This window comes from Accipiter gentilis, chromosome 5 (genome assembly GCF_929443795.1).
Source record: "Accipiter gentilis chromosome 5, bAccGen1.1, whole genome shotgun sequence".
NCBI classification, from domain to species: domain Eukaryota; kingdom Metazoa; phylum Chordata; class Aves; order Accipitriformes; family Accipitridae; genus Astur; species Astur gentilis.
The window spans coordinates 40,193,639-40,210,523 of NC_064884.1; the positions used below are offsets into that span (position 1 = coordinate 40,193,639).

General features: G+C 39.4%; 1 protein-coding gene across 3 annotated transcripts in view; it reads right to left on the bottom strand.

Moving 5' to 3' along the window:
* Nucleotides 1–2,292: 2,292 nt before the first annotated feature.
* Nucleotides 2,293–16,885, bottom strand: part of RNASET2 (ribonuclease T2) — a 28,716-nt gene continuing 14,123 nt past the window's right edge. For all 3 annotated transcript variants that reach the window (XM_049800971.1, XM_049800969.1, XM_049800970.1), the window contains 7 exons: nt 16,719–16,774; nt 15,742–15,799; nt 14,862–14,932; nt 9,952–10,065; nt 7,648–7,693; nt 7,358–7,432; nt 2,293–4,811 (listed from right to left, as the gene is read on the bottom strand). In XM_049800971.1, coding sequence (XP_049656928.1) covers nt 4,620–4,811; nt 7,358–7,432; nt 7,648–7,693; nt 9,952–10,065; nt 14,862–14,932; nt 15,742–15,799; nt 16,719–16,774 — 612 coding nt within the window. In that variant the 3' untranslated portion in view covers nt 2,293–4,619. The remainder of the gene's footprint in view (nt 4,812–7,357; nt 7,433–7,647; nt 7,694–9,951; nt 10,066–14,861; nt 14,933–15,741; nt 15,800–16,718; nt 16,775–16,885) is intronic.

The window sequence follows — 16,885 nt, forward strand, 5'->3', positions numbered from 1 at the left end:
CACAGGAAGGGAAGGCATGCACTGAGCCTTGTGAAGGAAGCTACCTGAGCAGCAAGACAGTCTGAATTTAAAATAAAGACAACATTCCTCATCATCCATTGCTCCGTTCCTGGGAAAGCAACTTGCAAAGTCCTGACATTTCCCCTTTGCATCATCAGTACCATCGTCAGGCAGCAATAATATTGTTAGCAGCGCCGTTAACCTTCTACGGCCTTGGCTTAATGGAGCTCGGAGCCAGATCCAAACAGAGCGCAGCTGCCTGAAGCACAAGCCACACCACAACTGAGGTGCTCAAATTCAAGAACCCATCCCTGTGAAAACCCTCCTTCCCCACTGTAAAAGCCAGCACCTGCTGCTGTAGGTACTGAGGCTGTCCACGTTTGTGGGACTCAACGTGCAGTGTATTGACCTCCGGCGTGGGCACTGCAGTCCTGCTGCCACTTTTTTCCTTCTGCTGGGCAGCAGCCGGGGCCAGCAGCACAGCCTAGTGCTCGCCAGCCCCTGAGGGTGCAGAGAGGGGACGTGGTAGAGGCCTGTGCCACCTTCATCTCAGCCTGCAGAAGTGCCTTTGCCTATCAGCTGGGCAATGGCAACCGGTCGCTGCCCCCACTAAGAACAGGACCACTCGGGAGAAGTCCCCTCTGCTTCTCCCATCTCCTGCTCCTGTCGGCACTGGCAGATCAGCTGGCTGCTAGTAGGGACAGTCAGATGTGGCCTTAAGCACGATATACGTGCGCATGGGTAGCTACTTAAAGAAACCTGAGTAGAAGCTGATTTTTCCAATCTCGTATTTCCCTGCCACCGTAAACTTGGCTGAAGCTGGGCTCCTGTACAGCTGAGAAAGGCTCAGTGCAGGCCAGGAAGAGAACAAGAGAAAGGAAAGAACCTGCCCATGGTCTAGGAAGATGGGCTGTCCTTGGAAATGGGACAGGCAGCCCATGCTCTAACCTACACACCATTTTGCATGAGACAGCACATAGACAAAGAGTATAAACAAGCTAAGTCCCTTCGTGGAGTTGACTACTGTTTTAAAGCACCAAGACTGCACAAACAACCCCCCCTACTGGGATTTAGTTAATTTATTTAATGATGCAGAAAGAATATAATCCCCATCTTCCCCAGGCTGTGATGAATCTTGAGGCTGATAGATTTCATTTTGCTTAAGGAAGTGAGTGACATTTTTCAGAACTGAAGCAATTTTTAAGGCTCCCGATATACCTTTGTTTACCTCTTGTATTTAAATTCCATTAATTCAACTCTTGAAATTATATACATTCAGATGGAAAGCAACTGCCAAGGCTGGTAACTGGCTGTGAGCCATCGCTAGAGAGAACATAAAGGGCCGGACATGGTCTTTGGTCTGAGCCAGCGCTACCATTCATACAACTGCTCTCCTGGTTGCCCACATCCAGACATAGCCCTTAAAGCATCCCTTAAATGTATCACTTAAAACTTTATAGTGTCTTGGCACTTCTCTGCATAAAAATCAGTCAGTAGCTCTTAAAAGACATTTGTATCTTCCTAGAAGTTAGGCAGGTCGGATTGCCACAAACCAAGCAATGGTGGTCATATATAATGTTTTATTGCTACTACTAATTTTAATTTGCTATCATTAATTTATATTTAATGTGTAATACTGTTGGCAAAATAAAAAGAATGTAGGTGCGGTTGTTAAGGCAAGTGCAGTACCTCAGGTAAGTCCCTTTAAACAGGACTTCAGAGCCCGTGAGGTTGTTTTTAGCCAACGTTGACTTAGCATTCATCAGTCATTTTTTACTCAGCTGCAGACTGTTGTTTAGCATGCTGCTGGCTTTTCTATCTCCCTTCCTTCCTCTCTCTTTCTCATTTCAGATTATGCTAGTTCCTCCTCAAACTTTTAAAACTTATCAGCTCCCTCACATGTCTTGCATTTGAAAATGAGGCTGAAAACCACATGGAAGCCATACTACCTACTCTACTGCAGAAGCTGGTCATTTCTGACTCTTGTCTACATCCACCGACTCTCTATTTGGCAAAAGTCAGCTTTACCTTTGAGCCTCACACACTGTGAAAGCTGTGTCTGTGTCGCTTCCTTGTAAAGTATGTATTTGCAGTTGTTGGCTTTGCTTACATTAATGCATTACACTTGAACTGCAGAGAACTCATACTGTGTATTTTGTCTCCCTAAGCATTATTTGGCATTATAAAAGAAAATACAATTTATACTGCAATTAAAAAAGAAAAAAAAAATCAGGCTATTGATTTGAGCTTCCATTAAGCATATGTCTGTGCAAGAATGAATGCTACCACTGCTTTCAAGTTTGAGCTTTTATTCTAACTGTGAAGAGGATGAAGGAATTAAAACAACTGCAGAAAAAACAGGAAAACCCAACAATCACTCCTTTGGCAGTATAACATGTTGCTGTACATTTCATAGATCTTTTTATACTGCACCTGCTCATCCAAGGTGGCAATATTTATAGTGAGATTTTGAGAAGTCTATTGTTCTAATTAAGGACTGTGCTCATAACGAAACTGGTGACTGAAAAGCACTGAGCAAGATGTTTGTGAGATGGTCTGATAGTAGTTACCAACCTCTGTTTCCACTTCCCTCACTGCTGCACTCCAAGAACTTTGAAAGGAAAAGGAAAAGGCGGCACTTCACCAGAGAACAAAAAAGTCCAAACCATTAAAAAAATAGCACAATTTTGAGGAAAAGGAGAGTCTGGCTTCCTTAAAACCAAAACACCTTATAATGTGAATTGTAAATTAATGTTAATTCTAAGTTGTTTACTCTCTATGTAGTCCACCCAAACCCTATGCACCATCTACGTACTACTTGAAAGAGTTGGAGAGAAAGTTTAAAAAAAGTACATGAGCCCTGGGCTGATCCTTTGCAGAGAACAGCATTTTTCCCAACAAGTATTTGTTTTCTTTAGGCTAAGATGATTTTTGTAATTAGGAGGAAAAAAAATAATTAGCGATCTCAAAAAGATTCCACAAAAACCAAGTACATTCTAGTCTTTTCAAGCACTTTAGTTCAGTCTCCCTACTTTTTCTTGCTCAGAAGAAGATGGCAGAAATGGGGGAATGAAGAATTGTGATTCTTCTGGTCATGCTTAACATGCCATCGCTATTATAAAAACACTAGGTCTGATTAGCATTAGTATAATAATATAGTATTAGTATACATTAGTATATTCCCTCTCTTGGGAAGGAAGAAAAAGTCTGGAAGAGAAGCCCTTGTTTTATTGAAATACAAATACAACAGAATGCAGATCATACTTATTTCTCAGCTGTTAAATAAATGTCTGAGTTTCTAAAGAAAGGGCTAAAAATCTGACAGCATTCTGGAATGGCAAGGTAACAGAGCCTTAAACGAAAGAAAGGTGGTAGAGAAACAGGGACAGTAAAAAATGAAAGTAAATGTGAATGGTTTCTGAACCCAAAAGACATAATTAATTTGTTTCTAATACCCCATTTCATGTTTTCACAGTAATATTCTTCTAACAGATGGCTCCTTGAGCCATAATTGTCTGTCTTTGAAAGACAATTTGAGACACTTAAATCAATACAGCACTGTGTAGAGGATGTCATCCAAATCTGGTCCCCTTTGGAAACATCCAACTTTGTGGCATGTTATTAATTATTATGGGATAGACATACACTATCGCTAACATTTGTACTTTTCACTGAAAATCCTGTAGTATTTACTGTTTCACCTATAAAAAGCTGTTTCTTGGAACAAAGTGATTATGTGACTATCTAATTTTTAAATAAAAGTGCAGGCACTCACACCTGTCTGGTAATGTTAAATGTTCAAATACAATGAAAAATTAATAACAACATATTTCTAGGGACTAACATTTTCCTATACTAGTAAGTATGTTCTAGGACTGGCTGTTCTTCAAGACTCTATGGAGCTACTGTAGCAAAATCAATCAAAGAATAGGTAAGGCTACAAATACAGTCTTCCTGGGGTCCTTTAGGCAGAAATGCCAAAACCTGGTGAACATTATTTCATTCAATAAGAAGTTACGCAAAAGTTGTCATCTTTGGTCCGCCGTGATCTGAGTGAGGAAAGGTTTAATGCCTCAGAGGACTCTGTTCAGTACTTCTGGAGAACAAATTTACACAAGGCAGTGGGTATTATGTCTGGGAAAAGACCTTTAGACAGGTCTCTAACTTCTTTTTGTTTACAATATTTTCTTCTCAAGAAATTGTCATCTCATCTCAGACAGACAAGCATCCTTTCAAAACAAACAATGACTTAATTTCCCTGACTCACTGGCAAAAACCAAAAGTGGCTGAAGTGGCAGACTGAATTGCAAGTGAAGCTAAGAAGTCACAGTTCTCTTTTGAATATTGATTCAAACCATAAGCAAGCCAAAAAGTCCAGGCAAAGCTGTAAATCAGATTCTGATTCCATCAATATCAGAGCCACAGTTCAATACTTCAGCCTGTGTAACTGGTATTACAATATAGACAATTCTCCTTTAATGGCAAAAGAAGCAAGTTTTCCAGCAGAAATCTTCACAGCACGACAGGGTTTTTGCTAAGTCAAGACTGTTTTCCAAGGTATAGTGTTTAAGGGTTTGGCTTTTGTTGCTGTTTAAAAAGTTTTTTGAACTCTTATGGCTTCATTTGTGATCTTGGACCTGTGAAGGATAATAGGTTGGGAGAGTATCACTGCAGACAGACAACTCCTCAGTTCCAAGCTTCAAGTCAGCCTGCATCAGGTTGGATTCACCCTTCAGCGCCGTGCAGTTTCTCAGCTGCAGTTCTTTGGTGAAGCAGAATTCAATCTGACCAATTGTTTGTGCTTTTTCACCCTAGAAACATGAGGGATGAGATCAGCTTGATGGGGAGAAGAAAATAAATCAATTCCTCATATATATTGCCTTAACTATAGAATACAGTAGTGCATAATTATTTGTACATTTGCCACTTGAAAAATGTGAAGGATACAGGTACCAGAGGCATCCACTCTGGACAGCTTATAGTACTTACTTGTCTTTATGGAGCAAGCAGTCAAGGAAATGTGTTCCAACAACATAATTCAGTAACAATACAGGGAATCTGCCTAACTAGTAAGTCTCATTATGAAATGCTGTGACACAGATTATCTTACCATTTACCAAATCTGCACAGTACACAGAAGCTGTTCACCTTAATGATGAGCTCTGGCTGAACTCTGTGAATATTGAAAGGTATGTGTGACCTGCAAGCCACCTTTCACCAACTCTTTTGTAGCAGGATGGAAACTGAGGCAAAGAAAATTCTCCAAAAAGGAGAAAAGAATCTTGGTTTTATAATAGCTTTTACTGAAAAGAATACAAAAGCAAGCTGTCAAAAGTAGCAGAAGTGTCATTTTTGGACTACAGGACAGCCTAGGAATTAAAATATTGAACTTTTATTCAGGCAGGCAGGCAGGCATGGAAGTCTTTCATGTGAGGAAGAAGATTATACAAAAATCTCCCCAAATGCTCAGGTGTGACAAAGTGCATGTGGAAAAAAATTGGTTTTGAAACCACTAAGCAGGACAAGAATATATGTACAAGACAAAAGTAACTGTGGTAGGGGGTTCTTTGTTGTTGCTTTGGTTTAGTTTTGGGGTTTTTTTTTGTTGTGGGTTTGGTTTTTTTTTATTTATTTTGGTTTTGGTTTTTTTGTTGTTAGGGGTTTTGGGCTCCCCCCCCCGCCCTTTTTTTTTTAAAGCATCTTAAGAAGTGTATGATATGTTTTAAACATCAAAGCACCTCCATAATGCACTCCAGGCATCAAGAAGGCTGGAACTCTGAAAAGGGCTATCTGTAAAAAAATGGGGTGTACTTTTCCCTTTCTATTACCCATTAGCTTCAGCTGCTAAACACAGGAGACTCAAGCTGTAAATTACCTTCATTTAATTTGAGCACCACCCCAATTGTACTAAAAGCAATGGTAGAACTACAATGAACAGAGCTAGAAACTGCGGTTTGTGTTAGCTCTGTATTTCTTCAACATCAAGAGATGGATGAGTGTGCAACCCACATTCAACTCATACTCCCTTGTTGCTTAAAGTAACTTAAAAATACATTTAAAAAATATTGCATCCTAGAATTCTTTTTCACATGAAGAAACATCCCAGTATAAAAACCTCAGAGCACTACTAAAGCAAATGAGCTGACAACACACAAGCTATTAAACTCCAACAGCAACTGTATCTTGGCAAGTTTTCATAAAATTGTTGTCTCTCTATGGGCAATAAGTCTGCCAAGTGTTTTGTAGCAAACCACTTGTATCAAGCTAAGATAATAAGGAACCACTTACAAGAGGGAAAGCTATCTTGTGGGTTTGGGTTTTTTGTTTTCTTTTTGAACAAAAACAGGGTAACCCAGCTGAAAAAGGAAAGAAACAGCTATGCAGCCTACCCATGTAATTGTTCAGAATACTATTTTGTTCCTTGAAAGGCATTTTTGGTTCAGGTATGGTGACCTGTATTTTACGCTACAGCACACTGTCTCTGTGTACCACATTCTCTGCTGCATTGTGATTCACAGTACAATCGTTGGCAAAGAAAAGTAGAAAGAAATGGAAATTTTAGACACTGTTGGCTCAAAAGGAAAAACTATAGCCATCTTGAACCACAGTGAAGCTCAAAATGCCTTTTTGTACCTCTTTAGGTACAGGCTTTTGAGAACAACCTCAGAGACAAGCCTCTGAGCTGCTTTTTTTCTGAAGGATTTCATCCATTGAGTAACTTCTTCATGCGGAACACGAGCCTTGCCCAGTGAAGGGAAGAGTGCTGTTGACAGGCAGTACCCTTGTCAAGGATGACAGTCACTGGCTCCATTCAGCTCACCCTTGTTGGTTCTAGTAATTTGCTATATGGCAATTAAGCTTTAGCAGGAGGAGAGGAAAGCACTCAGCTATACCAATATCTCTAGTATGGTACTTGCAGCATTCATGCAAGAGATGCAAGTTCAAATCTTTTAAGACAGAGAGACCTTTAAAACCCAGTGCTCCTACTTTCTGGGTAAGAATACCAACAGTAAAGTTACTAGGTAAAGAATGGACACTTTGTCCACTAACAGTATTTCTGCGTTAAGAAAAGGCTGTGGCAACAGTAACATAAGCTGCAAAGTGGTGCCAGTACATAAGCAATGTTTTTATGAACTCAACTCTAAGAATATGTAATCTGCAAAGAGCTGTACACACAAGGAACACCCAGACCTAAGTTTCACCATGCTGAATATTTTTCACTCTATTTTTGCTTTTGTTTTTTTGATAAAAAGTGCTCCTTTAAAAAAAAAAAGTGGGGTTTTTTTTGGTTGGTTGTTTTTTTTGTTTGTTTTTTGGTTTTTGAGGGGTCTGGGGAGTGTGTGTTTGGGGTTTTTACCTCTTCTGGAGGAAGACATTGGATCTTTGGCGTTACCCCATAAAACCTTGTAAGAGCTTCCTTTATGGCAGTCATCTGAAGAATTAAAAAAGCTTATATAAGTTAATAAGTCACTAGTACATTTTCCAACAGCTCCCACGCTTGTTAAGTTCACAAAAATGTTCAGGTAAAGCACAACCTTAAAGAACTATATAATTAAAAAAAGATCACTTACTCTCTAGAAATTACTTGACTCCTGCTGAAAAGTAGTGCACGCACATGATTTTGTTTTATAAAAGATTGCCTCTTACCTGGTAATATGAACTGCTTGGCTTTATCCCAGCTTTCAGGAGACAACTGAAACAAAGATAAAACATTTTTCCATGGTTTCTGTATGCGAACGTAACTTCATAATCATTAGGTAAACAGATAATCTTAGTGAGAACTTGGCAAGCATTACAGTGATGGGGAACAAAGGAAACTTGTCTTCCATCCTCTGACAGGCTTAGGAAAGGTTCCACTCTTCTGAAAGGCCACCTTCCATTCAACTTGGCAGGGTCAGGAAGAACCCTCTCCCCCACCTTAATCTGAGGAGCTGAGAGCTGAGTCTTCAGACACAGCTCAAGGAAAGGGCAATATTACTGTTATTTGCTGTACCTTCAGAACGCCCTGTTGAGTGCCAGCTAGGGCATGAAGTTTAATTACCTCCTTTCCCCCGCCTTGAGCCATACCCCTGTGCTCAGGCCACTGGGAGGTGATGGAGGCAGACTTGTGAGGCTGCTCTCGACACCCTCATGTTCTAACACAGGGTGGGCTTGCTGGAGTGGGAGTCGCACAGCACACTGGGAGAGGGACATGGTGCATGTATCTGGAACAACATCAATGCCAGTGCAGAAATGTTTCCTAATTAATAAGTTTTTGAAGAGGTAAGGTTGATCACATAAGAGAAACAGGGTAACTCAAGAACCTCTAGCCTGTATACCCCTTGCTTTAGATTTGGTCCTGAGGGAAGTCCACACTTCCAAGTTGACAACAAGACTCGGGACCCCGAGTTTGTAAGTCCCAGCTTCTTCCATAAGGAGTGGGAATGTTCAGCATCTCGCAGGGTTTAATTCATGAGTGCTGATAGTCCTCAGCCCTTCCAAGGTCAGCTTCTGCACAGCTGAGATTTAACCCAGTTGACTAAAGGTGTTGCTGTTTGTCATAGTCATTTTACACTGGATATAAGAAGGCCAATAAAATAAATGATGTTCTGTTATTCTTACAGGAGCCTGCATAATGCCCTCTTTTTAGTAATTTCCTTTTTGGAAACAATATGTTAATCACTAAGACTACTTTTTTGCATTCCAGTATAAATGAAGTACGATGAGAACATTAGCAGTCTTTATTCTTTTAGTAAAGATTAATTTAATTATGTTCATTTCTACAATGGAGAATATGCCCTGAGCAATTAATTTCAACATGTTTCAGTCTCTATTCTTTTTTGGTGTTACACATGCTGATATGGAGTTACATAATCGGTCACTGTGCCATCTGTAAAATGTTTTAGTCACACCATTACAGCTACTTAGGCAATTGACTTATCAGACATTATTAATTTTAACACTACATATGACATGCTCTTAAGCACTGTGTCTAGAAAAATCTGATTAAGTTTTATAAGACACCTACAAAAATAGGAGAGGAGGTGGAAGAAAAGATATATTTCCTTTGTGCATATGCAAAGTGAATGAGTCTTTGTTATGAGATTCCTTGGACAAGTCACTGACAGAACACAAACAGGATTTTTAATTTTTTTTTTTTTTAAAGTTATGTTTCTAGATACAAAAGAACTTACTTCCTCTCTCAGATACTGTAGTCTTATACAGAGACACAATTCATGGTCAACAAATCCGAGCCAAACATTCTCCCAGCCATACCAAGCATGATCAGGAAAGGACTCTGGCCTTCTGGCATTCACCTGCAGCCAGAATGTGTACATACAGTGCTTGGACAAGCCACAACATTCCCATCAAGATTTTGTATCTGGAATGGCCAGTGCTTTGGAACCATGAGGAGGAATCAGCCTCTAGGACAAACCAAGAGTGTCACATTGGGGTTGTTTGAAAGGACAGCAGAGAGCTGCCTGCAGCAACTGAACACTGCCCTTCAGGACATCCTCTCTTGCTGTTACCTCTCAGCCTTTTCTCAGGATGTTCTGCATGATTTTGCCTGCAGCTTGTCCTGTCCTCTGTGCAGAGCACTGTCTTTTCTATAAACAAGTGTTTGGGCCTCAGTATGACTGAGAAGTTTGGGGGGGGTTTGTCACTTGATTTAGAAGTTTACAGGTACCATAGCTTTTAGTATTGAGATATAGCCAATACAGCTTCTCAAAATTTACTGTTCACATTGTCTAAAATGATGCCATGAAGAATGCTGCTGGCTTACCAGACTCTGAAGTGACCAGACAGGCTTCTCAGAGTAGACAACCCTTCCTCTGAACTCCAGTACTAAAAATAATTTATGCTAATACTCATTTCCCCTCTGCCATCAGATTTTTAGACTTTTTTTTTAGGCTAGATTTGAAACTTTTAGAAATTGTTTGAAAGAGGCAGGCGACTGAGTCATTTACGTACCTGTTAAGATCAACATGCTGGTAGAGCTCTAAGGCTTTACCAAAGTATTTCTTCTGAGAATTAAGGACCTGAAGTGTGGCTGCACAAGTGCCATGTTTCTCCCATTCATGTTTCCTATAGGAGAAAAGCAAAATTTAAGTTCCAGAAAACATAATTTGCAGATATATGTGCTGCACAAGCTAGCCAATATACCTAAATCAAGTATCTGAAAGGCTACATGGGTGAAGTAGCACACTGCACTCAAAAAATACTGCATGTGCAAAAAGGAAAACCAAGAAAGATCACTCCCACCATTTCAATTACAGGAACATCTATGTATTTTTTTAGTAGAATAATTTACCAAGAGATTTTGGACCTATCAGGAGAGTAAGGAAGAAGCCCAAGTCCCTCATTACGGTCTGTAACATCAAACTAAGGAAAAATTCTTTCAGACAGTAAGTTGTGTTAAAAATATATAAACGAGTTGGCCTTAACACTGGCAGCTGGAAGAGAGAGACTCCAAATTCATGTAAGAGTTGTAAAAGATAAAGGAGAGAATGGTCTAATGGTTTGAATATCGACGTGGGACGTTCAGAATCAATTATTCTGTTTTCCTATAAATTATGTATATGAATTTGTGCAAAAGTCATTTGAAGTTCAGCCCTTTCAGCCCTTCACCTGTTATCCCATCAAAGGGTTAACACTCTTCCCCCCCCCCCCCCCCCCCCCAACGTGAGGAGATAAGATAGATACTGATGTGGAATAAACCATTACTTCATTCCAAAGCTGACTTAAGAGAACTTTGTGTCACAAGAGCGTGACAAAACTTTATCAAGCTGAAAGCGCTGTTCCAGGGTTTCTTGAGATTAAGTTAGCCCAAGTAGCTTGAGTATTTGGTTTTTTTAGTTGCCTCCTTTGAATCAGCTTGGTTTTGAAATAATCAAATGAAGGAATTTATGAAGTAAATATGTATCATGCTCTTACAATACAAAGGTCTCTCAGTGTATTACAAAGAGATGTTTGGAGGTCAGAAGGATAAGAAATGAATATTTCTAAACTTTGTATAAGTTTTAGTGGCGTCTTTTATGTTAAATGTAGTTTCAAAGCACTAAAAATTTTTCAGAACTGAAGAGACTAACCCTTATTTTGGGTGGAACAGTGAAACTGCACAAACTGCTAGGACAAGACTGATGCCTCAACTTTCACTTTGGCCTGTGGCAGTATTTTCATAGGCCTGCTCTCAAGTCTTGCTTCTATTCTACCATCAAGTCTTCTAACACCATGGAACAGAGTGCAAAAGAAAGCAATTCTTGCAATTTTATGGTAGACAAAGTCAAATAAGACAAAAAATAGGGCAAAGCTCAAAATATATTTCTATCAGTTCTAAAGTCTATTAAAAGACTAAACAGTATAATCTTTAATAAGACTACCTGTGGATTTGGGGGTGGGGGTGGTGTCTTTTCTTTTTTTTTTTTTCTTTTTCCTTCTTTTCAAATTTTCACAACCCACTTGTGCACATCTGCTGAATTGATACCTATTTAGTACAAAAAGTTATCTAATCACAAATTCCTGCTACTACCACAGCACCCCTTGACCTTATGATGCCTTAAGAACCTCATGGAAAAGCAGAGAAGCACAAGGACAACTATTATTCACTTTAAAGCCTGCCTTTGAATTGTCCATTCATAATAAAAACTTCAGATTTTTCTTAAGGGATGAAACCACTTTAAAAGAAATTATGTTTGTATTTAGAGAAATTTGTACACTACCTCTGAACAGAGAATGAATAAAGCAACTGTGGTGTCGGGAGATTTGAGGGAGGGGAGAAGATGTGTTACTGGAAGATTTTCACTATACGTTCCCAAATTAACCTTGTAGAGAGTTCTCATCTTGGCTCTAACACTCAACTCAACTGCATGCTGAGTGAATTGTTTACTGCCTGGAGGAGTCCACTTTACATGGGCCAAAGAGAGGATTTCCCAACAAGGGTTTTGAAATTACTGATGAGAAAAGAGACTGCAGTTTTAAAGAAAATGGAAACTCTTTTAGGTGTAAATTTAGCAAGAGATACTGAGCAGTTAAGTTGGACCAGAAGCAGATAATAGTCAAATCCAAAGGGCTACTGGAACAGCAGTGAACTGGAGGCAAGGCTTTGCATGCAGGGTTTTTCTTCATGCAATTTTTCTTCAGATAATACATGCATGTGTGTAAAACTAATGGTAAAGTGTTGTGCCTGTCTTTTGAAGGCTTTCAGTAGTTCTTGCATTTAAGTGTCCTGCTGTTTCCAGAAAAATGGCAAAAATAGAGGGCCAAAGATCTGATGGTGCTCAAGAAGCATATTACTGCTAACATGGAACTGCCATTGGAGTGGTTTGGTCCAGTTCACACTGATCACAGGACCCAGGCAATGGGTCTGTGGGGATCCCAAGTGAAAATACACGGAACTACCCACAGACAGTACCCATGCATCATCAGCTGCAGCAAGTCAAGCATACACCAGGCCCAAGTTTTTTTATCAGTTTTTTAATTTGTGAGCTTCCAGAATGGAGAGCTACTTTAAAGTCACTACAAAACAATTACTGAAACTTTAAGATGACACTCTTGACAGTGTTATTTTATTTTGCAGTACAGCTATATGAAAAAAAACAACGATGCAGATACAGCTAATTCTGACCATTCAGCACAAGCATATGGATTTTTACCTGCACCTCTTCCATTTAAATGCAAGCTGAAGCAGTTAGGAAATGAAGGAGCCGCAGGTACCAGGGAATAACATAAAATAATTTGTTTAGAAATCAAAAAAATTAATATCTCAGTGTTATTCACTGAGACACATAATCCTTCACTTAGACCACAATAAGACAAGGTAATTCCACTTGAGCCTCAGCTCACATCTGGGTGGCATGTGGATACAGAACATAGCTGCCTGTATTCATGAAGGCCACCCATCCTTCTGTACCTCTTGTAGCCACGAGCTAGGCAGCAGCACAGAGCACATATGCCACCTGTCAAGAACTTTGCTGAACTTTTTTCCTCCTTGTAGAACACAAGCACTTTGGCAGGCACACAGGAGTGGTGCTTACAGCACTAGATTGGATTCCACTATGTAACTTGTCCTTCTCCACCATTTTCTCTATGGTGCTGCTAAGAATAAATGTCACACTTGAATACCTCAAAGCTAAGTCCTACAAATGAAATCTTAGGGGGCTGCAGAAATGCAAAGGAATGAAACTGGTATACCTCAGCTGTGTGGAAAGGGAAGCTGAATCTCAAAGAGATTTTGTCTCCCGGTATGTCCTCTTTACGCTACAGAGAAGTTTGCTTTGTGTTTTGTTTTTTTTTTTTAATTTTGAAGTACATTTAACTGAAGGGAGACGTACAATGGGATCTTACTGTCTTTCAGTCAGCTTAAAAGCTTGCACTTACAAAATCTGCAGTTAGAGCTGCCAATTACAGTGCACTTGGCACCTTACTGAAAGGGAATGAATTACACTGTCAATCAAAATATTAGTTTCAGTGTTATAACCTGACTTTTGTGATATTTCTAATTATATTTCCAGGTATTGAAATATGTGCTATTTGATAGCCTTGAACTGGAAGGGAAAAGGTTTTCATCGCATCTGTTCACACCTGCTGCCTACCAAAGTATCTCTGTTGGTAAATAAGGACTAGTATGCACCTGTTTTTATGAACAGGTAGGTGGTCAGGGCATGGCAGGTGCTAGATTTACAACACATTTTTCTTATTATAATTCCAGGAACAGTTTAAGGTGGCATAAACTTGTGCTACCACAAAAAAGCAGTCATGCTCTCCCTGCATAGCACAACAGAGGAGTGAAGAAAAAGGGAGACCACCACTTTTGACAGTTACAAGCTTAGGTTGCCATAAGACACTTGTGGAACCAGTGTAAGACTCTGAGGACAAGTGTCTTCCGTAGAGCAAGGACAAGACTAAAAGAAATGCACAATCCCGTCAAAGATTTTTCCTAGTGACACAGCAGGGAAACAGTCATCCAATCCAAAGGAAAACTTACGGGCACTTATAGTTGAGATGGCTTTAAATGCTATTGCCTCTAGCTATGTGCTCTGCTTCTTATCTGATGTTACCACTTTCACTGTAGATCTGGAAGAACAAATTGCTTATCTGTACCTTGGCTGATGCAGCTCATAGCTCAGCAAATTAACTTGAATGGCCACTGAAATTAGTTTGAAATAATGCACTCCAACTGAAGCCTGTGCAAACTCAAGTACCACCCATACTGCTCTTTGGTCCAAGTATCTGATTATTCAGAACCAGAGAAACATGGAGAAGGAGGAAAACAGTACTGTTATCAGAAGAGATCAAAATGTCCTTCTCCCTTCCCATGAGCCAAGTAGGTTGATCTCTAAACAAATTCCCAGATCTGATTTTAGGCTGCTAGGAAAGTAAATAAAGAGAGAGAATTCCATAGAGAAGTGGCTAGGATGATCCAATGCATCCTATTTTTCCATTTCGTTTTCTGTGAGAAAGCCCAAAAGGAAAGGTCTCTAAAGGACAGCAACACAGTGAAGCTAGCTAGGAAAAGAGGCCTGGAAGCTGCTTTTACAGCTAGCTGTGACAGCCCAGGAGTGCTACTGCTATTCAGATTTAATGTGTCGACAGCAACTGCTTCTCCTCCCTGGGGACAAAGGGAGGAAACACGTTCTCTCTCTCTTTCACTAAGCTTCATTTCTCCAAAACCTCTGCCACAGCCCTCTCCAACAGCTGCATTTTGCAGGTGTTCTAACAAGAAACCAGATTTATTTGTAAATGAGGCTGACAAGACACACTGCTTTCAGTGGCCTCCTTCACACTGCTTCTCATGCACATCTCACCTGAAGAATTACTAACTCAGATTTTTTTTTTTTAATAAAATAATATCCAAAATACTTTTTAGGTTTTTTTGTACTCACCAGAACTGGGTGCGATTCAGAGACGAATGAAGCACATCAGGCCAATAGTGTCTCATGTCTGACAGAAGATCCTAAAAATATCACAATCAATAAATGCAGCTACAGTGTTGAAAAGCTATTTCTTAAACAATCTACATACATTGATACATTTTCTAGAACTGAAGCCTCATCTTTCAACATCTCCAACTGAAACATTTACTCACAGAAAAGGTCTTTTTCGCCAGTATTCTGAAAATGCTGTTGTTGGAGGCAACAGGTAGGTGCAACTATCTAAATATCTGAATGTACTAATTCCGACACACTGCCTCAAAGTAAGATTTTTCCTTCAACTGTCCCTGCAGAAGTTGTTCAGTCATGCAGCTTTTCACATTTGTCAGCTCAAGCCTCCTATCCCTGTTTACAACACATTTGAATGAAATATGGAAATTTTTTTAATTAAAAATAAGAATAAAAAAGGACTAATGCCCTGAGAGAAAACACACAGAAAAACATACTCTGAACTCTTTTATTTTCTGTGTCCTAGCTTTGCACTAGAAAATGGAAGAGGGAACATGGACTGACTGTAACTTCTTTTTCACAGGTCCTTTTTGCCACTGCAGATCCACTGCCTATGTTCTCTACATTTTTTTGAGGATATGGCTGAACAAGTCAAACCACATGTCTACAAAATCAAGTAGAAACAGCTGCTAATGATTACAAGCACTGCAACTTCAAGTAGCACCAGAAGCACCTAATAAATGTGCGGAGTCCTTAAAAGAACATACCTTTCAGCAAACATTAAGAGTAATACATGATAAGCTACAGATTTTACATATAGGATGTGCAAAAGTAATTGTACTCAGCTGTGCTTGGTATGACTATTTTTGTTTTAAATAAATACCTTAATCTCGGTGACATTGAAATGCCATGTCCTATTACATTCTTCAGTTTTGTCAGGCCTAGGGAAGCAAAATAAAAGTGAAAAAAAAAGATGTCTCCTAACTCACTAATGGTAACTAACAGCATTCTATTCTGTATCATTAGCCTGAATTTTAAATATGCAAGATTATAGCTAGAGATTTTATTTAAAAATGCAAGTAACCCATCAGCATCTACAGTATTTTAGAAGTAAAAATTCAAGACATTAATTATGGCCATAACATTTCCCAGGTAGAGACTCTTCGTTAGGCCCTCCAGTCCCTCTCACTTTTTGTAAAAGTCATAGAGGGGAAGTAAATGATATGGAAGGATCTTGACCTCCTCAACCACTGCACCAAGCAATGATTCTGCAAGTATCGCCAAGATACTCACTGGAAATCTAGACATAATGCTGTTCACCTTTCCAGGACACATAGCTTAATAAACTCCTGTACTGAATTTTTCCCTGTATTTGTCAGGAAGACCTTTGAGTTTCTACCATTGGCACCAATTCCACTGAGTTGATTCCTTTGAAGCAAATTAGTTTTTCCTGTACTTTCGCAATATTTGTGCTGAGTTAAGATACTTAAAGCTGCAAGCAGTCATGAGACATTAACAAATTCTGTGTACTCAGACAGAAAAAAAAAAAAAAAAAAAGAGAGGAAACCATACTTCCCTTTCTTGTTTGAGAATACTACTGATCTTGTTAGGGGATGTATAAATAAAATGCTCATGTTGCAAGAGGATTTCAGGAGCTCAGCAAGTCATGAGATACAGAAGTGTATTTCAGTTTTACATCAAAATATAGGGTTTTGATTTCCAACAAAACAAGGGCTTTTTTTTTTTTTCAAGGAATCATAAAAACAGATATATTAGCCCTCAAAAAAAAGCACTAAACATCCTGGTACAAAACTTGATTTTTCCTTTCCAGGCTGAAATAAAACCACTCTATGATCATACCATAGTCCATGGATTGTCCAGTACTCTGGAGGGTCTTGACAATCATTAGCACTCATCTGTGGAAAACAAAAATACAGAATACGTTATATGTGTCCAAGGATAATGTTTTAAGAGGAAAAAATAAAAGCTCATTCAGTGGTGGTCCAGGGCTCTACTGAGACATGAGA